Raw genomic sequence first — 27,855 nt, 5'->3', positions numbered from 1 at the left:
ACAAAGAAACATTTAAAGTGATTTTAATGGATACATAATATATAAGAAAATATAAATTAGATGTAGAGGGGGAATGAGCAAGAAAAGGAGACAGGAATAAGGTTTGTGCAAAACTGCTTCTTGTGATTTTTCTACATGTACAATAAACAGCCTGAGAAAGGACTCACAGCTATAGAATCTCTGGACTATTTTGGAGTGAAAATTCAGGAGTCCTCAGGAGTGGAGATGGGAGCAGGAGGCCAGACTCTAAACATGGAAGGTCCCCCCAAGATCTACAATAGAGGGAGACAAGTTCCCATGGGAATTTCCCCCCAATACTCTGGATTTCTTGTTCCTAAAGCACTTTTAATCTCTTCTTAAAGATTCCTGAGATCTCAGTTTGAGAATGGCCCCGGTCCTTAGCACTGTAACCTACTTGAAGACTCAGGCTACTATGTTCCCGAGGGTTTACATCCCAGCTAGGGTCTACTACTGATCAAAGATGGTACAAATTATGCAGAGAGCATAGACCAAGGTTAAAACTAGTTATCGATTCCTCAAACTCTTGTTTTTAAAATTCCTCTATTTGATTTTCAGAATCTAAGCCAAAGCTGTTGGTGGCAGACTTGCAGTGTCCCCTGCCCCCAAGTCAGCTGGGAACCTAGGTGATACTGATGACACACAGGAGCAGAGATGGAGCCACGGAAGTGGTGCCGTGCCTGGGGACTAAATGATCACACTCCTTCCACTATGGGAGCTGTCTTTCTCCTGAGGAAGAGAAGAACACAAAACAATCCAGTCAGCTGTAATCCATTGTCTGTGCAAACAACATACACATACACGGTGCGCTGGTTCACACCCTAGTGAGTGTTGGCTGCTGGTACTGCAGATCTGAACCCGAAGAAAACTGTTGATTCTTCATGGAGTCAGTCTCCTTTCCCAGGCTTAACCTTCTCTGTTTTCCTCCTTCTTTATAGTCTCCCTCAAACAATGTTTATTTCTGAAAAGTTCTGAGTCTTATTCACTCTGCCTCCTGCTTGCTGTTTTTCAAACATTTTCAAGTCTCTTGTAGATTTAAAAAAAAATACCCTGTTCCATTCATCAATCTCTCTCTCCCACTCATTCTGGAGGTAGTCTCCTCTTCCTACGTGTATCTCCTGAATAATTTCTTCCACCCTTTTCTAAAATGTTTAGCTTCATACCTTAGTATTTTTCTGGAGTTATTTTTCAAAAGTCACTACCTCTTCCTAACCAAACTCTGTGGCTTTTCCTTTCTTTTAATATATTTTTAGTTGTCAATGGATCTTTATTTTATTTCTTTATATGCAATACTGAGAATTGAACCCAGTGCCTCACACATGCTAGGCCAGCGCTCTGCCACTGAGCCACAACCCCAGCTCTCAGTGGCTTTTCTTCAAAAGTTATTCCACTTGGTCTTTGAGCTTTTTCTACATGTTGGATGAGAGGAAGAACTATGGTTTATGTTTCTCTAATGTATTTCTCTAATTATGTATTGTAGAGATCATTTCATTTCATTTTTGAACATCTACAGTTATAATCCGTGGGCATGTAAGTCTTCATCTTATTTGAAATAGGGAGATAAGGGATCCGTCCTGTAATATACTATTCTAAAGGTATCATATATGTAGGACATTCGTGTTTCTGTAAAAAGTCTGTTTCCAATTTATTAGGAAAGTGAGTTTTAGGGGTCATGCTTTTAAATCAAAATCTTCTGGGATGAATATTCTCTGAGAGAGGAAAACAATGAAATGGGGCAAAAGGAACCAGTTAAAGGAAGACCTAGAAAGTTGAAGGAGTAGATATTTTATTTAAAGTAGATTTAAGCTATAAAAATTCTAATGTAATATTTTATTAAATCAAAAAGTCAAAGACAAAAAGAAAAAAGCTGGTATTGTTTAAAGAAAATATGAGGTTAACCCAGAGAGAAAAACATGGTAGTTTTCTCTTGGTATTAGAACAGATGAGTGTGGGTCAAGTTTGGAACAACCCAGAAATTCCTTTGGAAACCCTTTCTATTAGGATAAGAGTGAAGAGAAATAACATCAATTTTAATGAGGCCAGAACACAGGGACCATTCAGTCTGTAATCTCTAGAGTAAAAAGCTTAAAATTTCTGCTTTTTCTATTTCAGAGAGTATAGTTTTGGTGGACGTGATATCTTAACTGTAGTGGGGTAGGAGATCCATCTTCTCCTGGGTACTGTGCAGAGAACAGTTCTCATGTATTTCAGGTACAATGAGATCATGTGCCCAGTAGCCAGGTTTCTGTTTCTTAAACATTACTCTTGAAAGAGAAAGTTCCATATAAGCCAAAAATATGTAGTTTAATTGCTATTTCTATGAAGACTTAAAGAATTTTTAATCAATGTTTTGTTGAAGTTATGGTAATGCTAAGAGCTAAAGTTTCACTTAAAAAATAGTAATACATACTATTAATTCTATAAATAAGCAAATTTCAGGTGACACATGATCAAAGATCACCATCTAGTGGCCTAACAGTACTATAATGTCTGAATTTAGCTGCAAGCTGCTAAGCTAGGAAGATAACCTTTGTGGGGAGCATCCAGACCTACCAAGGAAAGAGGGGGAGAGAAAGACTTTGACCTGAAGACTTTTGGCCCCACTAAAGGCATTCTAAATTCAAGCTATAAATAACACAAACACTGGGCCCTTCAAAATAATCAATCCACCAACCCAGCTTTGTCTCTCTGCCTCTGGGGACTGTCAGAATATGTTGAATGTGGTCAAGTGGTAACTCTTTGGGAAACAAATTCAAAGACACCCCAAACAATGGAACTTTTTAAAATGACCTTGGAAAAAACACTTTGCCTCTCAAAAATGACTTTATGGTTGAAAATCTGATTGACTCATGGTAAAATTATTGCTGTAAAGGATAAAATTATTGCTGTAAAGGATAAAGGAAGCTGTGATACTTCCAGAAAATTAGGAAGAAATAACGTCACTAGAAAATGTCATTCTTCCCAACCTTTCCCAATCTTTTTTCTATTTGACCAAAACCTTTTTTCTCATTGACTTTTATTGAGATAGTCAAAGGGAACTGTGAACGGCTTTTAGGGAAGTTCCCAGAGTAGAGGGATATTTTAAGAAAGTTAGTCTCTTGTGCGCTCTGAAGGGTATGCCTTTCATTCGGAAGTGTGTGTTCTATTGTGACCAAAAAAAAAAAAAAAACGATCCATCATACATGGTGTGCAAAGGAGCAGTCCTCTTGGAGGAGGGATCTGTCCTATAACATACTGTTCTAAGTGATCCTTTTTTCTAAGGAGGCAGTATGAGTTACTGAAAAAGGCACAGGCTTGAGAGTCAGAGGGGTGTTAAACTTTGGCTTCACTCTTATTGGCTCTTTGGGCATGTTACTAGACTTCTCTGTGCCCCACATGGTTGTTGTGAGGATTAAATGAAATAGGACTTGGAAAGGATTTACTCCAGTGTTTGGAACACTTCTCTCACTTACAAGTCACATAATTTAACTTAAAGATTTAACTTAGGAGAAAGTAGAGTTCCGATCTTGGACCAAAACTTTAAAAAATTATAATTTTTCTGTTAAAATGAAAAGACATATTTAGTTACTATATCAAGAAAGTAACTATAGTTGTACCAGCTTTGATTAATTCTGCACTTTCTTTCAGGATTTAATTTTCTTAATGCTAACATGGAAGAATAGTTGTGCCATCTGCAAGTGAGGATCACTGTGCAAACACTACTCTCTTTTGCTTCTGTTATGCTAGTCAAAGGATTATGAGGGAAGTTCCCAGAGCAGAGAATAATTATCAGAAAATTGTAGTCTTGCTTGAACTCAGATTGCTGTGTGGATGCAAGGAGATGTTGCATAAGATGTCCACACTTGTGTACCCCAGCTATTTCCATGCTTGCTGATCTTTGTCTCTCATGGACTACTTGGGGAGAATATGTCACAACTTCTATTATTTCAGAAATGCCTATTGGTCTTTATTCTTTCCTCAAAAATTGCTCTCTAGAAAGGGGGCCTGCTCCTTGGCACACACTATGTATGATGGATTTAAAAAAACAAAAACAAAAACACTTCCAAATGAAAGGTGTATCCTTCAAAGCCCACAAGAGACTACACTTTTCTGATAATATCCCTCTACTCTTTGGGAACTTCCTTAGAGCTGTCTACAGTTCCCTTTGACTAGCTCAACAGAAGCAAAAGAGAAAATGACCTTGGTTGAATGGAAAAAAAAGATTTTCATGGTAGCCTGAAAGTTGTTTCTCAGAAGTTCATTAATTTTTTTTTTTTTTGAGTGATGGCAACAATTAGCAGCATTAAAGGGAGACTGTCATTTGGGTGTATTAATCATATAATGATCTTTTTAAAAAAGAAGAAAGATCTATATTTGGAGACTCCAAAAGCCTATGTCTTCCTATGTTCCCATTATAGGGTGAAGACCATCTGACACCTTGTCTGTTCACATACCCTAAAGTTTTGAGCCATATTTGGGACACCAGGATTTGTGTATCAGTTTAACGACACCTTCCAGGGGTATGTGAGAGGCCTCATCCTCACATATACATGGGCTTTGCATGCTGAATCGACAAACATCCTCAAGCCCCCTGCATGTTCTAATTTGGGGTATGAAAATAAGGGTTCTAAGCAAAGCCAGACAGCTGTGACAGGAGGCAAAACCTTGAAGAAAAAAAGGAAGGTACAGGCTTAGGGCGAAGGCCTAGGCCTGCATCCCCACCCGCAGGCTGCAAATCATTTCAGCCTCATTTCCTCACCTGTGAAACAGGAGGACCCTACTGCACCTGCCTCACAGGACCAGGTGGGCAGGAGTGATGGGGCCCAGAAGCCCTCGCAAGCTGGGAGCCTCCCCCTGCACCCCGCACTGACAGGCGGCTCACCAGCAGGAGGCGCCAGTGCCAGCTGCAGCCAGTCCTAGCTGGAGGGGTCCTCTGCCCACGCCCAACCCTCAGCAGGATGCCCCAGGCTCACCGAGCGCCTCTCCACACTCCCTTTTTTCCTGCCATTCTTGCCTGGAGTGACATCCAGCGAGCGGTAGCTGGGCGGCTTCTCCTCTGGCCAATTCGGGGACTGCGAGCGGTGGCGGCGGGTTCCCCAGCTGCGGGGCGGCCTCTCCTTCTCCTCCTCCGAGCTCCAAGAGCTGAATCCAGAGGGCGGTGGCGGGGAGCAGCTGCTGGCCCTGCGTCTCCCGCGTCTAGGGACACTCTCCCGGGGCCTGCGCCTGCTTGGCCTCTCCCAGTGGCTCCTGGGAGGCGGGTGGCTGGGCTGCCAGCGGGCTTCACTGGACGAGAAGCCATCGCTCATGCTGCCCCTGTCTGACCAGGGCGGCGTGGGTGACCCATTCCGCCTGGAATGGTGGCGCCTTCCACTCCCTGGGTGGTCCAGCTCTCGTCTCCCCAGTGCCCAGGGTTTTGGCCCCCAGTCCTGGAGCTCCTGGTGGAAATCAGAGTAATGGTGCTGCCTTCTCCCCTCCCTCAGATCCCAGGGTCTGGAGGAAATTGGGGTGTGCCACAGCTGGTGTGAGGAGTCGCTGGTCCTCCCCAAGGAGGATGGGTCTCTGATCAGTGGGGGCAGGTGGATGATCCTGCGTTCCACAACCTCGGAACCCAGGGAGGACAGCATGCTGCAGGGATGGCCAGATCTGGCTTTGAGGTTAGTGGGCAGAGGTTGGGCTGGGTTGAGGTTCCGCAGCTCTTTTTCCAAATATTCCAGGACACCATTGGTGATAGGAGGGTGAGTGGTGGTCTGGGTCATTGGCATCTGTGGGAGGCTGGACCGTAAGGACAAATCTGAATGGAAACAAGGACAGAACATGCAGAACTACTGGCTCAAAATAAACACCTTGAAATCAGGACATCAAAAGTCACATTATTTAGCTTGATTCTACTCTTTCCCATCCTCAATCATACACACCACCCATGTTGGTCATGGAGGCCCAGATGCACCCATGGTCCTACCCTTACCCTCTGTCCTCCCCCTCCCAAGACTCTGGCAAGGTTTACCTCGCTGCAGCAGCGGGTTCATTGCATAAGATGAACCCTGGGAGCTCCTGTCCGTCCCCCAGTACAAGGGTTTTTCCAACATCTGAGGACCTAGGACCTGAGCCTGCTTCATGTAGCGGTGGCGGGCCAGGGCTGCAGGGGAAGAAGGAGAAATGCAGACCCTCAGCCAGGGAAGGCCCCACACCTACCACTTCACTTCTGTCCACCTAATATCTTGCCACGAGGCCAGCTTCTCTCCTCCAATGTCCATTCTCACCATCTTGCATGGGAGTAAGAGTTAAGGGCGTAGCAAGTCACCCATGTTTCTGGCAAGGAGCTGGGAATAAATTTCCTGTAGACAAGACTATAATCTCTGCACCCCAGGAAAGTGTACTCTTCAAACTCAACTTCCTAGCCTCAAAAATACTTCCTCATCCTGCCCCCTCCCAGACCACCTGAAGTGCATAGATATATATACACAGATACTAGCTCACAATCACATCTCAGATCACAGGCAGCAAAACCAGAAGCCACAGGCCAGAAATAAAAGGTACAGATGCAAAGGTCTTAGAGGAAGCTGTAAGTCAGGGCTTGAGGGCTCCTTAGGTCTGCCAGCTAGGCAAGCTTAGGGCTGTCCATTGATGGGAGCAAAGGGAAGGGCATGACGCCCAGAGGTGTTTCTTGCAGGAACACCAGCTCTGGGTGAGAGAGTGCCATGGTGAGCACCATGGGAGAAAGGCCCTAGCATGCAAAAACTGAAGTAGATTCAAGCAATTCTTTTCTACTCTTCTCCTCACTTTATGAAGTATTTGGGGTTTCCCCTAATTAGGGGAAATCTCTAAGGGATAGAGTGGGGTTAGGAAGGGGGAAGGGAAATACCACTCCTTTTCAGGGCAAAGAAAAGAGTGTAAAAAAGCAGCACAAGGGGTCCATAGAAAAGTCACTCGAGTCCTCCACATGCAGCTGGTCTGAAGCACACAACCTACAATGAGTACAAGTTAAAAATAAAAAGTATTTGTTTGTTTTGTTCACAAATTTCTATTTTGAGGTAGTGTAGCTGAGCACTGCATGACTCCTAAAGTCTCTGCCTATTCACGCATGAACACATACTTGCATGTTATACTTGACCTATGAACCATGACAGATCCCGTAGCCTGGTACTCTCAACACCCGCTCAATTCACCAGACCTTGTGACCACCCGGAGAATAGCAGGGCTCTGCCTGAGCCTTCCTCACAGAACAGCAGGAGGGAGCAGAAGGCAGGCACTCTAGACCCCGCTACACAGAGTAGGAGGTCTGCTGAGGCCAGTGGCCAAGGGGCCATCTGGAGGGCCACCTGGAGGCTCCAGTGAGAAGCAAACTTCCAACAACAGGAAGTGGTGGCAGCAGAGCCCCCACAAGTGTCTGCAGCTCCAGCCCTGATGGTGAGTCACGGCCCAGCCTGAAGGAAATAGGATGCAAACTTAAAGTAGCTCATTCAGCTGCCACGCCTTTATGCCAACTGACAGCCCTCCACCCTGGCAGAGGAGAAGTCCACAAAGTAAGCATTTTGCCTCTTGCTAACAGGTGCCTTCCCCCTGGCTCCCTCTACTGGCCACCATGGACAAGCACAATGCTTTTTGCTCACCACACCTGGCCATTTTACATAAACTGGCTAATCCTCTGAGAAATCTCTTAATGTGGGACTCAGACAAGGAAGTTGGGCTGGGAGAGGAGGCCTTCCCAGTCCAAGGTCCCACAGTGACCAGCAGAATCAGGGTGTGAACCTGTGACTCTCGGATGCTCAAGCCTATTTATTGCTGCACCACAGTGTCCCTAGGCTCTTTTATTTTCTGTGATGAAACCAATAAACCTTCCCCAGGAGAACCTCTTCAGTTTACATCTCTCTAACTCAACTCCATAACTTTAAAGACGTAGTTCAACTAGCTTCTGCCCCTAAGGCCTGAGGACATCTGATTGATTCCATTGGGAACAGCCCTGCCTACCGCCACTGCTTTAACTGAATCCTGGCTTCTTTCAGATGTTCCGGCATTTGGCAACTTCCTTGGGTCCCACTCCTGGAGACTTTCCTTCAGTTAGTCTAACAGAAGGCAAGAAAGCATGTGTTTTCAACAAACACATGCTGGGAGTCACCTTAGAGGTGACTGCTGAGGATCCTCAACTACACTTGGAGAGAAGGACCCTCAGGGTAGGTTTCCTTAAATATAGGCTTTGAGGGTCTCATGGACTTCAATTTGCCTCTGAGCATGTACCAACTGTGGGACTTTGAGTGAGTTTCCAGTCTCTGTGCTCATTCTCTTCATCTGTGAGCTGGAGGTGATAATCGTTCACAAGGTTGTTGAGGTTAAATGAGGCAATACACATCAAATGCATAACACAGAAGACAGATGGTCAATAGACAGGGGCTCTCATTGTTATAATAAACTGCTTCTTTTGAGGGGGAGGTGCTGGGGATTGAACTCAGGAGCACTCGACCCCTGAACCATATCCCCAGCCCTGTTTTGTATTTTATTTAGAGACAGGGTCTCTCTGAGTTGCTTAGCGCCTTGCTTTTTCTGAGGCTGGCTTTGGACTCATGATCCTCCTGCCTCAGCCTCCTGAGCTGCTGGGATTACAGGTGTGCGCCTCCACACCTGGCGATAAACTGCTTCTTTTGCCATAGAACTCACAGGAGACTAAACCACCAAAGGCATATTAATCTTTATCTCTGAGGAAAAGCTAAGTTGTACTCTTTTCCCTTTTTTTTTTTCCCCCTCTTCCTTTCTTTTTTTCTTTCTTTAAAAAATCTCAGTACTGGGGATTAAACCCAGGGCATTCTGCCATTGAGCTACATCCCCAGTCCTTTTTATTTTGAGACAGAGTCTTATTGCTAAATGGCCCAGGCTGGCCTTGAACTTGCAATCCTCCTGCCTCAGTCTCCCATGTAGCTGGAATAACAGCCTGAACCACCACGCCAGGCTCAGGGCACATTCTTTAAGACATCCCCTGTGTAGCAGAAGTGACACTCAACACCTCACCCTCCTACAGAGACCAGCAAGTTCCCTCCCCTCCAGCAGGTGTCCTCTGTATGCATCACCAAGTTGCGCCCTTGAGGCCCCTAACTCCACTTTCCCTGTAAACTGATTACCAGTCCTTACCATCCCCTTTCTTTGTCTTCCTTTTAATCTTGGTGACTCAGTCCTTTTTTTTTTTCCAAACTACCAGTCTCCCCTAATTTGACCAGCCAGTCTTCTCAGTGACATTCTCAAGAGCTTCCTGGAATCCCTAGGCCCCCTGAACTCTTGTCATTTTAGCCTTGGGGAACCACCAGCCATGTTCCTTGTACCCAATCCGGCCACTGCCTCAGATGGCCCTCCCCCCAACTGGGTTTTCCTAGGTTATCTGTCTACCTCGCAAGCATTCCCTCCTCTCCAGCAGCACCCTCAACATTCCCCACTGCTCAGGGCTTCCCCTCCCCCATGAACTTTCAGCTGGTGACATCATGGCTGTTGAGGACAAGGAACTAGCCCTGCACTGGGGTGTGCCTGGAGGTTCTCTGCGGAACAGGGCTAGTAACCGACCTAGGGACTGAGAAGCTGTTTCTCCAGTTCTCATGGAAAAAATAAAATAAATAAATGACTCAATTTCAAGAACTTCCATCTGTGAGTCCTACTGAGGGTTGTTTACCATGCTCAGTGGATAATCATAGGCTATTAAAATTGGGTGTCACTTTCATTGTTCTCCTCTCTACTTTTACCTCTCACAGGAAGGTGGCTCACATTTGGGGAAGCTAGGCTGTGGTTAGAGAAGTTCCAGGACACGGGCATCCTTCCCAAAGTCCCTTCTGTGTGTAGTGCTTTGACTTGGGGAAATCAAGACAGGCTGACACGAGCTGGGTCCGCTTCCTCCCTCATACCGAGTCAGCCTCGACATTTAATGACTTCCTCTGCCTCTTCAGAGGTCAGGATGCCTCCCTCCCTTCCCTTTCTAAGGCGAGTTCTTTCCCTATAGGCCTGCCACCACTCCCCGCCCCCACCCCTGCTACCCTAGCGCCATCACCCTCAGTGATCTCTCCCTTCCTTGCTGTTGGTCTTGGTTCTTTACTTACAAACATGCTTAGAGTTACCTTAGTCTATACCTGCTTCCCCCATCAGAGAGCCTTCGTGAACAATTCCTTCCCCTCCACGCAATTCTACTCTTGTCATCAAAGTTCTCAGGACAGTGTGCCCTAGTGACGTACTCTGGAAGTGACCTCATCTGCTCAAGCCCAGGGATCTTTATTTGTGGCCTGCATTTCTTCCTTTTACCAGTCCTTTTCAATGAACTCCAACCACTTAGAGAAACTATTCTCTGCCGGAACCTCTGTTTAATCAGTTCACTTTGTCCCTAGTTCTGCCTGTTTTTAATGCCCCACAGGCTTGGGAATTCTAGGAAGGCAACCTGAGAGAGCTTTTCTTCTCCCATCTCACATAAAACTATGCAGCAACTGTGACTTCTCCATGGGCTCTCTCCCTGACGCTCCTCTTTAAGGAGTTCATGTTGTCTCAGCCCATCCCAGGGTGACATACCCACAGAGGCAGAGGCAGCCCCTGTTGTGGGACACACAGACGCTCACAGTCAGATGCACACGGAGTGAACACTGCACTGCCACTGCTACTTGCTAGCTGTGAGAATTCTCCAACTTTCAGTCCCCTCATCTGTTAAACAGTGATGACATCTGACTTCTAGGGTTGTTGGGAGGAAATACATACAAAGGACATATGCATTATAGTCGCCCAACCAAAGTTAGTTCTCTTTTCCTGTAAGACAGTAACTTTGGAGCACAGGCCTGAAACAATAACCAATGACCTTTTTGACCTTGCAGGTTAAGTTTTGTTTCTATCTTACTGGGCAATTCTGTATTTGCCTTTAAAGCCTTTACTTTCAAATGAACTAAAATGATAAAAGTGGCTATCTCTGGGTGCTCAGATTAGTCTACATTTTCCTGAATTTCCCAAATACTCCACAATGTGGTACTTTATTTACATGATCAGGAACAGGAAATATTATTTTCAAATAATTCTTTTCATTTAAAGCAGTTGATTCTATTCCTTTCCATTCACTAAGAAAAGATTTTCACATTATAACTTTTTATTCTTTCACCTTTACCAAGTATTCTGCAGCCAAATTTTTGAGGGCATGTTGTAGTTGTTTTAAAGAATCAAATTTTAGTCCTAAGAAAGACCAAAGTAAGAACAAGATATTCTGCTCCCTCTTCCCTGCCCCTAACACATGGAGGGAAAGATATGACTCCCAGACCAGTAGCCTTATAACACCTGGGAACTTTTGAGAAATACAAATTCTTGAGCCTTACTCCAGATCCACTGGGTCAGATACTCTGGGGGTGGGGCCAGCAGTTCACTGTGAAGAAACCTCCACTCGATTCTAATGTGAACTTGTTTGAGAATCACTGCTCTTAAAACCTTTCTCCTGTTATTTCAATCATCTTGAAGGAGCACCATGAAACTATAATAGAATAAGAAATATATATTTGAACTCTGCCTCTGGTTTCTGACATAAGCTCTAAAATCCTTGGAACTTCCAGAGTAGTGAGTTTCTGTATGTCAGTGAGATGACTAGTGGCCAGGGGCCTCTTGATAGCTTCAGACCAATGCATGATCAGAGGGCTGAACTTTCAGCTCTACCCAACTCCCAACCTCCTGGGAAGGGAGAAGAGCTGAATGTTGAGTTGATCACCAGTGGCCAGTGATTTAACCAATCAAGCATCTATAATAAAACCTCCATTAAAAACCCCAGAGGACTGGGTCCAGGAAGCTACTGGGTAAACTGAATTGTTTAGAATACACTTGGTGCACCTGGAAACAGTATGGAAGCTCCATGTCCCCTTCCACAATCCTTGCGCTATGTGTCTCTTTCTTTCGTTGTTCATTTTCTTTGGCTGTTCATTAAATATGCTTTGTAATAAATGGGTAAATGTAAATTAAGTGTTTCCCTGGGTTATGCAAGCCACTCTAGCAAATGAATAGAACCCAAGGAGGTGGGTGGGGGAAATCCCAATTTATAGTCAGCTGGTCAGAAGAATAGGTGACATCCTATTACTTGCAACTGCCATCAGACCTGGGGAGCAGTTGTAGGACTGAACTCTTAACCTGGGGATATTTGCTACCTCCAGGGAGACAGAGTCAGAAGGGAGTTAAATTGGCGTCTGCTGGAGAACAGCGTGGTATGGGGGGAAGGAACCACGTTTCACATTTGGCATCAGAAGTGTGCTAAGTGGTTTTTGTTTCTTCCTTTACAGGTAGCCTTCTCTCACACTGCTGGCTCTAGATACCTCATGCCCAAGCAAGGTCAGTGCTGAGAGCAAAGCCTGTAGCACAGGATAGTTCAGGGACACTGAGGAAACGCAGAGATATATGAAAGGGGCTTTAGGCAGAGTAAGAGGTGGACAGGCAGAAATCCTCTTATCAGCCACCTTCTGCAAGGCTCTACAGCTTCCCCAAGCATCATTTACAAGGCTGAGGCTAATGTCCTCTGGGCCTGTGATGGGAGAATGCAGAGAGGGGAACAGGGAGATCCCAGGGCCTTGACCTTGGCATGGGAAGCCCATCTACTTGGAGTGCTGAGCATCCCACCCCATCTCACTGCTGGTCTGTCCCCTCTCACCTTCCTCAGGACAGCAGCAACGGGCAGGACAGCAGGGACAACGGATGTAGCAGCAGCAATACTGAGGACAGCACTGGCACCAGCACACTCCAATCAGCAGGAAGAGGACCAGTGCTCCCAGAATGATGAAGATCACTGTCAGCCAGTCTGCAGGGGAGAAGACGAGCAGCAGTGTACTGGATATTCAGGAGAATGCCACCTGTTCTAACACTCTAGAGGTCTAAGCAAACACAGCTCTTGACCCACATGGTAAAGTTGAGCAATATGCTGGAAACATAGGTTTAGCTGGGGTTTTTTAAATTAATTTTTAAAAATATTTTTTAGTTGTAGATGGACACACAATATCTTTGCTTATTAATTTATTTTTTATATGGTGCTGAGGATCGAACCAGTGCCTCACATATGCTAGGCAAGCGCTTTGCCACTGAGCTACAGCCCCAGCCCCTAGGTTTAGCTTTGATAAGGGAACTTCAGAGGTTCATAATCCAATGACAATAACAGGTACGTTTCTGTTTTTTTTTTTGTTGTTGTTGTTGTTTTCCCCTGTGTAAAAGTGTCACAGTGGTGGGTTAGTCAAGCAGAAAATTCTAGCAGCACTTACGAAGGACGATGAGCTTCACCTCCTTATCAGGGTCTCCTGATGTGTCCCCTGGGGCCTCAATGGTGCAATAATACACTCCATGATCCCACCACATCACTTCGTTAATCACAAGATCAGCTCCTACATGGGAAAGAAGGAGAAAGTGCCAGTAGACAGGCACTGGTTTCTGACCCACGGTAGCTTCAAGACCCCAGCATTATCCTTCCACATCCTCAGGAGCCCTGGTAAATGGGTATCAGTTCCTTCCTCTGAGACCTTCCTCCTTCCTCCTTCTCCAAACAGTATAATGATGGTGGAGTTTATTACCACTGAGCCTACCATGAGGCACGTCACAAGGATTCTGCATACATGGCCTCACTCAATTCCCACTGAGACCCTGTAAGTGGGTGAGGCAGAAATTACCCCTTGATTCCCAGCATATATGCTCCCCTTCATAGAATTGAATTTTGGGCCATATGTGCAGCTGCTGTGATTTGAGGGTCTGGCCCTTCAGAACTCATGCCACAACTCAATTGCCTTGTAAAACAGTATTAAGAGATGGGGCCTTTAAAAGGCGAGTGAGCCACGAGGGCTCCCCCTTCATGGGTGGAATTACAAAGGGGTGAGTCTGGGACCCTCTCACGTTCTCACCTTCTGCTGTGTGATGATATAGCAATAAGACCATCACCAGGTTTCTCAGCCTTCAGAACTGTAAACCAACACATTTCTACTTATTATAGATTACTCAGTCTCAGGTATTCTGATATAGCAGCACAAAATAGGGGGTATCCAAAATAAGGTAAGTGTTTTCCATTCTTTCTTACAGATGGACGTGGATAAGTGATTCAGTTATGGCCAATAAAATGCAATCAGAAGTGTCACATGATGGCTCTCAGGAATTTTCTTCAAAACAGCTTGAGAAGATTTTTTTCCCCCTTTTCCCATATATCTTTTCCTCTCTGTTACCTGGTCCTATGGTTTGGATGGGGTTTGAGGGTGTCCCCCAAGTTTCCTGTGTTGGAAGCTTGGTCCTCTGTGTAGTGATGTTGGAAGGTAGTGGAACTTATAAGAGGTGAGCTTATTGCAATGTTAATCTGGAAGGAGATTAACATTGTTTTTGTAGGACCTCAGTTAGTTCCCAAGACAGTGGACTGTTATAAAAGAGCAAGCCTGGCTCCCTTGGCTTTCTGGTTTCCTATTTCACCACGTGATCTCTGCCTCTAACACACACTCCTACCATGAGGTCATCCTCCAACCAGCCAAGGCGGCCCTTGCCAAGGCCAAACTGATAGAACCATCTGATCCTGAACTTTCAGCCTCCAAAATGAGGAGTTAAATAAATAAAACTATTTTTTTTACAAATTACCCAGCTTTAGCATTTTGTTATAGCAATAGATAAATGGACTAATACATCTGAAGAACAAATGTTACAGCTCCATCTTGGGCTAGGAGGAAGAAGATGACCTTCTTGTTGAGCTGGAAGGAACTTGTGTCCCTGAGGACTTAATGGAACAAGGCCACATTAGGCCTGGGCTATATACTTCTGATTTTGTACATCAGAGAGAAACAAACTTCTTTATTCCTTAAGTCACTAATATTTTGGGCTTTTGCTTACTTTCAATCTAATCCTACCTGATGTGTAGGAATTTCACTGCATTTTAAGATGAGAAAAATGAAACATAAATAGGCCAGGGAGTTGGCCAAATAATGTGCAGAAGGTGGGTTCAAACCCGTGTCTCTCTGCCTCAAATCTAGTGCTCCCAAACACAGTTCTACTGGCCTCTCCAAAGCAGATAAAAAACTTTCCGGCCTGGACCCCTCATTAGAGATAAGCAAGTATTTCTGAATCTTGAAGGGACTGATTATGAGATGAGCTTGAAGCAGTCTGAATGAAATGCCAATATTTTAAGAGTTTGTTACCCAAGAAAAGAATTGAAGTTCTCATGAGCACTGAATACTCTTCCCCCCTGTGACAATAAATATTAACATACATGTTGAAGTTCAGCAAATTGGACAAATATTCATTAAAGACTTTTCCTGGGCCCAACACCATGTCAGGCACTGTGGGAGATCTGAAGAGGAACAAGGACTTCTCTGTCCTGGAAGGGTTTAAAAGCCAATCAGAGGTAGCAGAGCAGCCTCCACATCCCTGAATGATGGCAGTACCTGCTGTTACCCTCTCCGTCAAAAGGACATTGGCTAGTCTCAAAGAACTTAGTATTATAGATTTGCTCTTGCCTAGTTGGTGGTCATATCTGCAATTCTTTATTGTCTGTTTGTCAAGAGATATTTATTGAGGAAATGAAACAAAAACACAAGGTCATGCAACACTGGAGCAAACTTTGACTTCTGTTTCCTTCTCTTTTACGTCAGTGCCTGTGATGTTTTTCCTACCCACAATTTTCCAAACCCACTGCCTTTCCCATAAACAAGCTCACCCTAGACTTGGAAGAACAGTGAAAGTGCTTTAAGAGAAAGCCCCCCTCAAGCTTGATAAGTATTATAAATCTGCTCCACCTTTTATTGGAGTCATAAAGAAATTTTTAAAGGGATGTCAGCATAATAAGGGCATTCAGATAGGTTAATATTTTAGATGACCCAAGAACTGATTTGACAAGGGCATCTCAAATGATACAAACACAGCCATGAAAGTATCAGAAAGCAAAGGCTCCAGGAAGTCTCAATGAGCCCAGATGCAGAAATAAAACCCAGGGGAAAGACTGCTTTCCTGTAGGAATGAGGAAGAGGCAGCGTGAGGAAGTGGAGGTGCAGAAGGTACTGCTCTGACTTAGAACATGGCAAAAGAGTAAGGATGATCATCCAAGGGGACTTGTGTCCTTTGGAAACTATAAAGGGGGGTTGCTAATGAAAGAGGATTTAAACTTGGGGTTGGATCAGAACTAATTCTGCTGGGGCTCTGGAGAAAGTAAAGCCACCTTGAATCTTTGAGGATGCACTTGGAGACTGGAAGAAGGACGAAGGTTCCCTAAAGCTAAGAACTCAAGGGCTGGTTTAAGCAAATCAGAGGTTGAATGTAAAAGGATAAGATTTCAGAATTATAGAGAAAGTTGGAAGCAATGATTAAACTGACCTTTAAACTGACCTTTGAATGGTCATTGAATATTCACTGATTCCTCAGGATATAGCTATGGGCATCTTGAGCGGCCTGCGGGGTGTATTTTCCCTTTTGTTAATTAGGAAAAAATTACTACAGCACATAACACTCATAGAAATTGGCTCTGAATACCGTGCTGATAACTCATTGCAGCAATTCTGGATCATAGGTTAGGAGCATGGGGAGCTAACGTACCCATTCATACAAAATGTACTGATGAATAACTGATGTTCACTGTACAATCAGTGTATATTAAATGATTCTTACACAAAATCTCATGTAGTCCTCAGAAATCTCTGAGATAGGTACTATGGCAAGTCCCATTATATAGAAATTGAGGTTAAAAAATTTAAAGGGGCTTGCCCAAGTTCACGTGCCTTCCAAGTGCAGAATTGGCAGCCACGCCTGTATCTGGCTGTGCTCCCCACACCAGGCACAAAGAATAAAACTGCTGTAGGCCCAGCTCCTATCCATCACATTTGATATTCACTTCCATGTGGGGAGACAATGCCATTACATTATGCCCAACTCTCAGATGAAGGAAGAAGCCAGGGAGAATAACTGACTTGTCGCTGGTCACTGAGCTAATGAGCAGAAGCAGTGAGATTCTCACCAGGGCTTTGTATCTGAGTCCAGTGCTCTTTCCCCTCTCACTGGAGGACAGTGGTCTCAAAGTGGCCACCTACTCGCAACAAGAATGTTTTCTTTGGATGGGCAACAAGAATGACCCGAGAGGAACTCAAGGACCTGGGGTTTGTGTAGACCCTGAGAATAATTTGTGGAAAGGATCAAAAGAACTGAATCCACACTTTAGCCCTGAATCTCAGGAAAGCAAGGAAACTCATTCCATCCAAACCTTTAGCCAAAGCTGTTGAACATCTAGTCAACACGTTCCAGGAAAGTAACCTTAGTCCATGCAGCACATTCTAAGAATCTGGCATTTTCCTCAATGAGAGTGAACAAGGAGCCCAGGAGCAGAAGTAACTGGGAAATCCCAGGCTGACTCAGCCTGCCAGACCCAAGTCTGCTCCTCCCCCCACCCCCAGTTTCTTTGCACCTCCCCCACACTCACGGTTTTGGATGGTAATCTTGCGCTGCCGATAATCCACCCCCAGCACTGGTTCATTCTGTCCCCGTCTCTGGGCCACGATGCGAACTTCCCTCTGATTATCATTGCAGTCATTGGAGGGGTCCTGGCCCAGGGATAAAGCTGCTTGGTATGCTGAGGAGAGAGGACACACTCAAGTCACACAGAAAGTTCTGATTCTGCAGGTCTGGAATAGGATCTGAGCTTCTGATGCCCAGTAAATTCCCAGGTGATGTTACTCAACCACAGGTGATAGCAGAACCCCACTTTCAGCAAGGAGCCTCCAGCCCCCTTACAGGTCATTATTTCCAAGTCCTGGCTGTATCCTTCATCTCCCAGCCCAACTTTCCTTGTCTCATTTACAAAGTTTCCCCAGTCTCTGTTCCCGGTGTTTGTCCACCTGCCCTTCCATTAGGAGCTTTGAGAGCTATTAAATCTGCTGGTAGCCAGTGCCTGCTATGCTAGTCCCCTTCCTCCCCACTTAACCCAAGCATTTTAAAAGTAACCCCAGGAAATGGCCTCAATTTAGAGAGGAGTCTTTGGGGGTGATAAGTGGCTTTGGTTTGGTAAGTGGCTCAAGCAGTCAGATTTTGTGGTTCTACTCAAATACCCCAGGGCTAAAAATGGCAAGCTGATGCCTCCTGCTTCTTCTGCCTCATCTCAGAAAGTGCATTTCCTTCCTCCAAACAGGGCATCTACTTCTATGCTCAACATTTCCAAAAGACTCATTGTCTCAGGATGACTGTGGGGCTCTGGATTCTGGTTCCAGGCAGCAGAGCTGATGAGTGAGGCCACTGTTACTGAGAGATGGGACTTGGCTGAACATAAGGAGGGGCTGTGTAGTACCAAGAGGGGCAACTGCAAAGGGGCAGCCAGGGGAAGCAAGCTGTTCACCATTGCAAGTGTGTAGACCACTGAGGAATGACCATTTGCCAGGAGGGCTGGCTGAGGAAGGGCAGGAGGCTTCACAAATGACCATTAAGGCCCTGCATCCTGAGTGGTGTTGGAATTTTCTCATCTGCATTCTAAGGCCCTGGGGTGATGGGAGACAGGTTGACATCATCAGCTTAGCAGGCTGGCTTGACCCAAGAGTGGACCAAGAGGCAGGACTAGCTCTGCTTTTGCTTAATGTCTGAGCTGTCTTAAATCTTTTCAGAACAAGGTAAAACAAAAAACTTTAAATAAACTTATATGTGACCTAGAACAAGTTATTTTGTCAGCCTATGCACAGTTTATCTATGAAATGAAGGGACTGCATTTTTGTGGCTTCTTCTCACTATGAGGATTTGTGATCCTAAATAATTTCTAGATCCCAGACATAGAACATTACAGAGGTGCTGGGGACGTGGAGAGAATAAGAAGGGGGAGGACACTTACAGGCAGAGAAGTAGTCAAAGATGGGGTCCTTGCAGAAGGACTTGAAGCGCCATGTCACCACCACATCCTGGAGCTGGGCAGAGGTCGTATAGTCACATTTGAGGACAACAGAGGCAAACAGAGTGACATAACGCTCTGTGTGTTGGACCGTCACCAGCAAGGACAGGCACCCTGAAGGCAAGAGCAGAGGACAATGTGGAAGGTGATCTACTTTTATTCTTGCAATAATAAAAGCAATGCAAATGAGCAAAACTCACGGCCTGTCCTCTTGCCTGGCTGGCTGGGAGCTCACAGGCAGAGCCTGGCTTCTTACTGGGCAGAACAGAGACTGGAGAATGCCCTCAGCACCCTGGGCAGGGATAGGAAAAAAGAAGTCTAACTCCTAAGAACTCTAGAGAACCTTGCCTACATCAGGCAGCACCTTTCCCACTTCTTGGTGGTGGTCTGCTCCCTGGACGTTCTGGGACAGCCAGCGGGGTTTGTCTCTAGCCTGTTCTTCAAACACAAACACTTCATACCATGCCTGTCACTTACAGGGCACTCCATAAATATTTGTTGAATATATGATGGAATAAATGACCAAGGACACAATAACCAGTGAAAATCTGACAGCCAGTCAACATAATCACAGAGCAAATCAAACATCAATGGTCAGATGGTGACAAACCATATTAAGAAAGACTTGGAGAAATTGTGTCTTTAAAAAAATTCCTTCACAACAACCCTCCAAACCTATAGGCATCCTTAAAGTTCCAAACGTACCTTGAGGAGGAGCCAGGTGGCACAGAAATACCAGGTGGGGCTTGGCACAGTCAGGGGTCAATCAGTAACCATGTCTTGGCATGTTCCTATGTTAGCATGGTTTCTAGGCCGAGTTACCAGGGGACCTCTTGTTGGGGGAGAGTTAGTATAGATTAGCAGCTCTCAAACTTGAGTGTGCATCACCAGCAGGACTGGAGACATCCCACATTGCTGGACCCTGTGCCAGGAATTTCTGATTCAATAGAACTTGGGTGAGGCCCAAGGACTTATATTTCTAATAAACTTTCAGGAGATGTTGATGCTACTATTCTAGGGACCATACTTGAGAACAACCGGTCTAGAGTAGATTAAAAAAAAAAAAAATCAACCCACAGGCTTTGGATTCAGTTACAACTTGGTTCAAAACAATTTTTTTTTTCATTGACATGGGACAAGCTATTTATTGTCTTTGAGCATTTATTTCCTCAGCTCCAAGTGGAAATAATGATAATACTATAGTTTGAGCACCCCAATCTGAAAATCTAAAATCTGAAATGTTCCAAAATCCAAAACTTTTTTGAATGCTAATATGATACCCAAAAAGTTTCTGATTAGACCATATCAGACTTCATATTTTCAGATTAGGGATGCTCAACAGGTAAAATCTATGCAAATATTCCAAAATTTGAAAAACTCAAAAATCTAAAACACTTCTGGGTCCAAGCATCTCCAGAAAGAGTTTATCATTAACCTGCATTAACCTCATCAGGTCCTGGCAAGAATGTAATGAACTAATTCACTTTTGATGCCTGGATCAGAACCTACACGTACACTGCCGTGTTCGCGTCTGAGTGTCTTCCCTTTTTTCCCTTATGAGAGCCAAGGAGAAGGGGATTCTAGCATTTTCTTCCAGAGAGTTCTCAGGGGGAGCCACCTTCATTTTGGTGGAGTGTCCCCATTTACAAAGCAGCTCAGTGGGCCTGTAGTGGGCCTGTCTTGATAGCGAAAGCCTTGTGATTCTGGGTCCTGCTTCATCTCTGGCCACAGCCCTCATGAGACCATCCTCTGAAGTACTGTCACCTGATTTTCTCATGTCCAGAAGGGACACTGGAATGCGGCTCAGGGCAGGTTCTGGCCTTCAGAAATGACCTGACAGGTCCCCAGGACTGGGCTGTGATAAAGATGCCCCTCCCCACCACCCTGCTCCCATGACAGATGTGAGGAAGAGGGCTCTGCTGCGCAGCAGGGGAGACGTGGGCAGGAAGACTGCACAGAATAAAGGGATTTAAACTGGACCCTAAGGCTCAGGTGGGATTAGGATTATGCAGGCAAATAGGGAAAGGGCAGGGAAACTCACCGAGGAAAGAAGAAAAAGAGTAAGCAAAGACTTTCATCAGGAAGGGGCAGTTATTTGGGAAGCCTAGAGGAATCCACTCAAGCTGGTGCCTCTGGCTGCCAGGGAGGTGGGGGAATAAACAAGGGGGGCTGATGGCAGCCATGGGTGGGAGGCTGGGGTATAGTGGGGAGTCTAAATCACAATCCGCTGCCTATTTCCAATTCACAGGTGATTTCTGTATGTTTTTCTAAAGCATCAAAGTAGAAGAAAGATGACTTCCTTATTCAGCTGTGAATGGAAAAGAGCATTGTTTTCAGAATAAAACTTCAGGAGTTTGGGGGAAAATAGCTGCTACTTCTACCAACCATAGGATTCTTAGAACTCAGGCCAATCAGAATGGAAGGCCCCTGTGCGTACCTTAAGTCTATCATGGATTATTTCACAGTCTGATTCTTTTATTCTTGCTCCTCCCTCACCAACCCCTTTGCTGTTTGTTTGTTCTTCCAGAATTGTCCTGAAATAGACCTTGCAGCTTTCAGCCATCACAGATTTCACTGAACAATAGAAGCACTACAGATAAGATTCTGGTAATGAGTGGAGACTGCCATTGTCAACAAGGGCATGTTTTATACTGACTGAAGAAAAACAAAACCTTAGATTCACATAGCACCTTCCAAAAAAAAAAAATATATATATATATATAAATATATATATATAAAAATATATATATAATATATAAAAATATATATATAATATATAAATATATATATATATATATATATATATATATATATATATATATATATATATATATATATATTTACACATTAACATGATCCTGGAAGGAGACAAGCTGTGCTCACTTCATATGCAACACATCTGAGGCTTGGAAAAGTTAAGTGAATCGTCTCCATCTATGTTTTTCTAAGGGAGTCAGAGTCAACATTCTGACCCCGAGCAGTGTTCTTGCCAGTCTGCCTGGCTATTTCTTACAAAAAGAAGAATAATTAGTATTCAAAGTTTGCAAATTGGCGGTTGGGGCCAGGTTATTAATTGTCACTCTAGCATGGCGATTAATAACCTACCGGTTCTTTATTTGGTGGAAGGGTAATTTAATATAGTCTATTCAAAGACTCTAATCAACATTACTTGTACAGAGATGGAGCATTTGGGAGAGGGGAGGGCAGGCTTGCTGAGGGTCAGAAAAAAAAAAAAAATTTGGGGGGCGCCAGAAGCTTTGAAGATTGGTGAATCTGATCCCTTTGAGGGAGGGAAATGAGGACAAGGGCGATCACCTTGATCACCAAATACACACTAGATCTCCTTATGTGAATGCCCTTATTATGGGCAAGGCACGTCTGGGGAACCCAACTCACCTTTGCCAGCGTCAGTGCTGGCCCTGCTGCCTGGTGCTCTTTATTCTCTCTACAACTTCACCACCCCCCGCCATATGAATTTTGAGGCTTAACATATGTGAGATCCCCACGTGTTCTGAGCATATTGAGCTCACTCACCCTCCCTCCAGGGGAATGCCAGCCTCACATCATCTCGCACAGATCTCACACCTTCACCCTCTGCCCTGCCACACCCACGCCCACACACATGGAAGAGTCCCCAGAGAAGAGGTCTTAACAACCCAGCAAACTTCTTCCTTCTCAGTTGCTGCTGCTGGCCCTCAGCATATTTTGTCCACCAGATAATATATGTTCTTTGTCACTAATCATCTCAAAACCCCCTTAGAGCAGGATCAGCTCTGCTCACCTATGTGGACAAAAGTTCAGAGGATATTAGCCAAGCCCCCATGTACACACCAACACACACCTAACCTAATACATATCAGCACCAAGATTTTAATTTAAGTCCTAATGACACATAAAACTCAATTTTTTCCCAAGTAGGCAAGCGTAATCTTCCAAGGTGGAAGTCAGGCACTGGACTGTTAAAAATATCAATTTTCCAGATTGGGAAGGAGAAAAAGTAAGTAGCAAAAGCCTATGTCAAAGGCCAAAATCTCCCATCTCTCTTTACCCTTAGTCTCTTGCTTTTCTGTACAACGAACCATACTGGGCATCCACACTAAGCAGTAAGTAGGTAGGGTTTCGAAGAAGAGACCAAAAACAAGCAGAATCTGTGTTGAAAATATGTGCAGCTTCAAAAAGAGAAATAGCCCCTTGGGTATTTCAAAATAAACATCTTGGTGGCATCCTTGTTCATTCAAACTTAGCACCAAAAGTTTCCAAATTCTTAAATTCCCTTCATTTAAGGGCATTTCCTTCTTCCAGATCCATCGCCACCTAACTGTCTGTTATCATTTGCTCTTGAAAATTTTAAGTTTGGAGCCTGACTCCCTCTGTTCAGACCCTGCCTTCACTCCTCACCCTAAAGGCCTGGTAAGTTATTTCCAAACTACACCTTCTCATTACATGCAAAATTATATGTGATATCAATACATGCCTCCTAGGGTTAAAGGATAATAAATGTTCCCCACTTAGCAAAGAGCCGGGCACATGGTAGACATTCAATACACGTCAGACCTCATTTGTACCATTTGTACTGATCTTGTCTAATTTAGGAGACTAAATTAGAGGCCAGCATGTAAAAAAAATCATTTTGAAAGAATTAAAATTATACAAATGAAAACTATCATTATAGTCTTTTCATTGCAATAAATGAATTAATATATTAAAAACTCTGTAGCTATGTATACCAGTGAGCCTATTTGGTTTGCCTCATCTGTGAAAGAGGAAGAGAGGGAGACCTGTCATTGAAGGGTAGAAAAGGAAACTTTAGAATAAGATGTTAGAGTTATGGGAAGGACGGATGGGAAAGGGGATTCTCTGTTTCCCGCCACAAGGTACTTTCCAAGACCATGGTGCTATGCCAAGGGGACACTACCATCCTAGGGTAAAGTAAAAGCAAAATAGACCTATAAAAGCCAAGTATTTGGCAGCTAAATACCTATATTCCCAAACACAGGTTTATCTTTGTACATCTTTTAATTCAGTCTGTCTCTCTTATGTTGTATCAAATTGGGGAAGATGTTCCAGTTCATAGATGATATCATCTACATAGTATAGGAATATAGGTGCAAAATAAAATATTTTAAATTAAAGAGTGCTTTGAGGGGACTACACGGTGTTTCCTCCTCTGTTCCATACAAAGGGGTCTGGCTTGGTAGAAGGAGTGCTATAGTTTATATCTGGAATGTCTTCCAAAGACCCATGTGCTAAAGGCTTACAACCCAGCTAGACACTCACGGAAGGAAGTGGAGCCTTTAAGAGGTGGAGCTTAATGGGAAGTTTTTAGTCATCGGCCTCAAAGGGAATTGTGGAATGCTGGTCTCTTCAGCTCTTTCTTTGCTTTCCGGCTTCCATGAAATGAGCTGCTCTGCTCTACATGTGCTTCTGCCATGATGCATTGCCTCATCTTAGGCTCAACAGCAACTGGGCCATGAACCATGGACAGAAACCTCTAGAACTGTGAATCAAAATCATCCTTTCTTCCAAGTTGATGTCTCAGGTATTTTGTTAGAGTTTTGTAAAGCTAACTAATACAGGGTACTAGGCAAGGCCACAGAGTATAGTCATGCCTGGTAATGGTTGCAGCCTGATGCAGACACGGATGGGGGTTCTGGGTTCTGTGTGTTTCTCAAAAACACAGGCTCCTCAGCTCTATTCAGCAGGTTAACAAAAAGTACACAGGTTCAATCCTATCAGAGTTTACGTCTGAGCAAGCTATCTCCCCAAGTATATTTACCATCAATACTTATTACATTTCCTTAGATAACAGTGTAAATACTAGAAGAATCAAGGAGGAAAGAGATTGGCAATGAATAATGGACAAGAAAGGAGAGAGTATTGAGACAGGAGAAATGGGGTGAGGACAGTGAGATAGGAGGGAGGAATTTTGTCCAGGTATCGTGTGTTCAACAAGGTCTGGTTGAACAGTGCTAGGCTAGAGGGGCAGGGAGCTAAACATGTGGAGGACAGTGATGGACACTGAGCACTTACTTTCTTGGTAGACATGATATTGAGTTCTTTGTTTTACATTATCTTATCTCATTTAATATTTACAAAAGAAAAACTCCAACAAAACAGGAGATATGTGGGCTTTTCCCCCCCTCAATATCATGGGTGAAGAAAATCACCCAAGATACATTAACTTACTTAAGGCCACGGAGCCTATGCTGTTTCTAATGTGCCACCTGTCTTTTAGATAAGTTTTCTAAATGAGATTTGACCCTTTGAGGAGACTTCATAAATGTAAGGGATGTTCATAAATGTATTTCCATCATTTTGTACAGAAACACTATTTCAGCAGGATGCAGTGGTGCATACCTATAATTCTAGTGACTCGGAATGCTGAGACAGGAGGATCACAAGTTCAAGGCTAGCCTTAACAACTTAGCAAAACCCTTTCTTTTTTTTTTTTAAGTGAGAGAGGAATTCTTTTTTTTTTTTAAGAGAGAGAGACAGAGAGAGAGGAGAGAGAGAATTTTTTTAATATTTATTTTTTAGTTTTCGGCGGACACAACATCTTTGTTTGTATGTGGTGCTGAGGATCGAACCCGGGCCGCACGCATGCCAAGCGAGCACGCTACCGCTTGAGCCACGTCCCCAGCCCGCAAAACCCTTTCTTAAAATAAAAATTAAAAAAAAACTAAGGATATTGCTTAGTGGTAAAGTGCCCCTGGATTCAATCCCTAATACCAGGGTTGGGGGGAAGAAAGAAAAGAATCACATATTTCTTTCTGTTGATTAATATAAAATAAACAATAGAGAAGGGTAAAATAGAAAGTTCCTCCTTGCTTGCCATGAATTTTACTCTCTAGAAGTACTATTGTGATAATTTGGTGTATAACCCTCTACACTTTTTCCTATATTATTTTTAAAAACTATTAATCATATTATACACATTGGTTTGCAACTTTTTCTTCAAATGAATAGCATATTCTATATTAGTACATTCAGATCTCATTTTTGTTAGTGACTATATGAAAATTTATTCCATAGATGAAGTGTAATTTATTTACACATTTTTCTAATAGTGGGAATTTAAGTTGCTTTTGATTTTTCACTATTACGAACAATGTTGACAAGAATTGCTGAAATAAAATTTCTTTTGGTCCTGGGGATTGAATACAGGAGTACTTAACCACTGAATCACATCCCCAGTCCCTTTTTAATTTTTTTACCCAGAGACAGGGTCTTGCTAAGTTGCTTAGAGCCTCACCAAATTGCTGGGGCTGGCTTTGAATTTCTAATCCTTCTGCCTCAGCCTCCCCAGTCACTGGGATTACAAGATATGCCACCATGCTGGGTTGAAATGAATATTTTTATATAGGTATATCTTTACATGCATACTTTTATTTCAGTAGAATATGTATCTCAGTGTGAGCTTGCTGGGTCAAAGGGAATAAGTCTTCTAAATTTTAATAGATATTTTAGGGAAAAAATGTTGTGAACAATGAATAAGAGATCCATGCTTCACCACAATCTTTCCAAAAGGGGAAAATTTCAATCTTCAAAAATTTTTTGATAAACTATTAGGTTAAAAAAAAAAAGCCACTCAGGTGATTTGAATTTGACATTCCTTTGGTTACTAAGGGTAAAGAATAAGACCTGGCTGAAGGGCAGACACTCGGGGTTTCCCAAAGCCATTCACCCAGATTAGTGACTCATGTCCCCACATACTAATCTCAGAGCACATGCAAATTTGGGCCCCATGAGAATGCACATATTCATCAATTTTTGAGTACCTATTCTGAGCCAAGCACTATTCTAGATGAGAGGGATACAACAGCAAATAAAAGAGACAAGTTTGGTCTACTCTTAGGAATTACATTCACTGTGAGAGTCAACAGTAAACAAGTATAAACACATAAACAAAATACTTTGTTATGGATAAGTCTTACAGTATGGCTCAGAAACTACTAGAGCTTTAAATATTAAATCCTATCTCTGTACAAAAAGGCACTACACAGATACATGAATCCAATGCTCCTGATGCTTCTTCTTGATTGTTTCATATTCTGAATCAAGCATAAATCACCATCCTTCCATACAAACCTGGGTCTCTTACATGTTTATTAGTGAATGGACAAGATCAAAAACTAGAAATCATCCTTGATCTCTCTTTCTCCCCCACTCTTCATATGCAATCTGTAATCACGTTGGGTTTATTTATCTTCTAAATATTTCTGGAATCTCTCTCTTTCCACCTTCACAACCATCCTAGTACAAGCTGCCATAACCTCCAGTCTGCATTCTGCCTTATCTGCTCTCATTCATGCACACCCTCCAATTCCCTCTATATGGATTCCATACTGCTGTTCCATCCCCTAACTCTTACCTCCAATAGCTTGTCCATTGCTCTTAAGACAAACACTAAACCTCTTACTATGGCCCATGAAAACAAGCATACCTGGTCCTACCTGCGGTTCTGGCTTTGTCTCTACCACACTCCCAGTAGCTGCCTCCCCATAGTCACACTGGCATTCTTCCCATCTCTCATACTCACTGAGCTCCCATCCAGTGATCTTGCACATGCTATTCCTTTGGCTTAGAATGATCATTCCTCAGCTATCAATTCAAGCATTGTGTCTTCAGGGAGGGCCTCCTGATTGAACAAAATCCATCCATTACGCGTTCTTGTAGTACCATATGCCTCTTTCACAGTTGCCTTTGTACATTTCTTTGTATCCCTTCTTGACAGTGAGTATCATGGCAGTGAGGGCCATGACTGCTTTTGTTTGCAGCATAATGCCTTGCACATAGCTTGCATTAAGCACTGGCTGAATGAAAGAATGAATGTATGCAAGATAGGTTTGGAACAAATTTTAAGTGCTCTAAAAGTTCATAGAACAAATGGTTAAACTTAACTATTGTAGAATAGCCAGACTAAAAGCAAGGAAGAACCGAGTGTTTTAGGGGGACATGGGGTACACTAAACCATGCCCATATCAGTGGGAACAAGTGAGCCTTGAATTCCAAACAAA

General features: G+C 43.7%; 1 protein-coding gene across 1 annotated transcript; it reads right to left on the bottom strand.

Annotated features, from left to right (window-relative positions):
- Positions 1 to 27,597, bottom strand: Ildr1 (immunoglobulin like domain containing receptor 1). The gene is made up of 8 exons (XM_071614902.1): positions 27,503 to 27,597; positions 18,782 to 18,999; positions 17,390 to 17,539; positions 13,224 to 13,343; positions 12,623 to 12,769; positions 6,002 to 6,133; positions 4,971 to 5,788; positions 1 to 747 (listed from the first exon to the last, which is right to left on the bottom strand). The coding sequence occupies exons 1-8, from the start codon at positions 27,595 to 27,597 to the stop codon at positions 706 to 708; spliced, it is 1,722 nt and encodes a 573-aa protein (XP_071471003.1). The 3' UTR covers positions 1 to 705.
- Positions 27,598 to 27,855: the final 258 nt, after the last annotated feature.

Source organism: Marmota flaviventris, chromosome 8 (assembly GCF_047511675.1).
Source record: "Marmota flaviventris isolate mMarFla1 chromosome 8, mMarFla1.hap1, whole genome shotgun sequence".
Taxonomy (NCBI): domain Eukaryota; kingdom Metazoa; phylum Chordata; class Mammalia; order Rodentia; family Sciuridae; genus Marmota; species Marmota flaviventris.
This window is presented reverse-complemented; position numbering and strand designations above follow the sequence as displayed.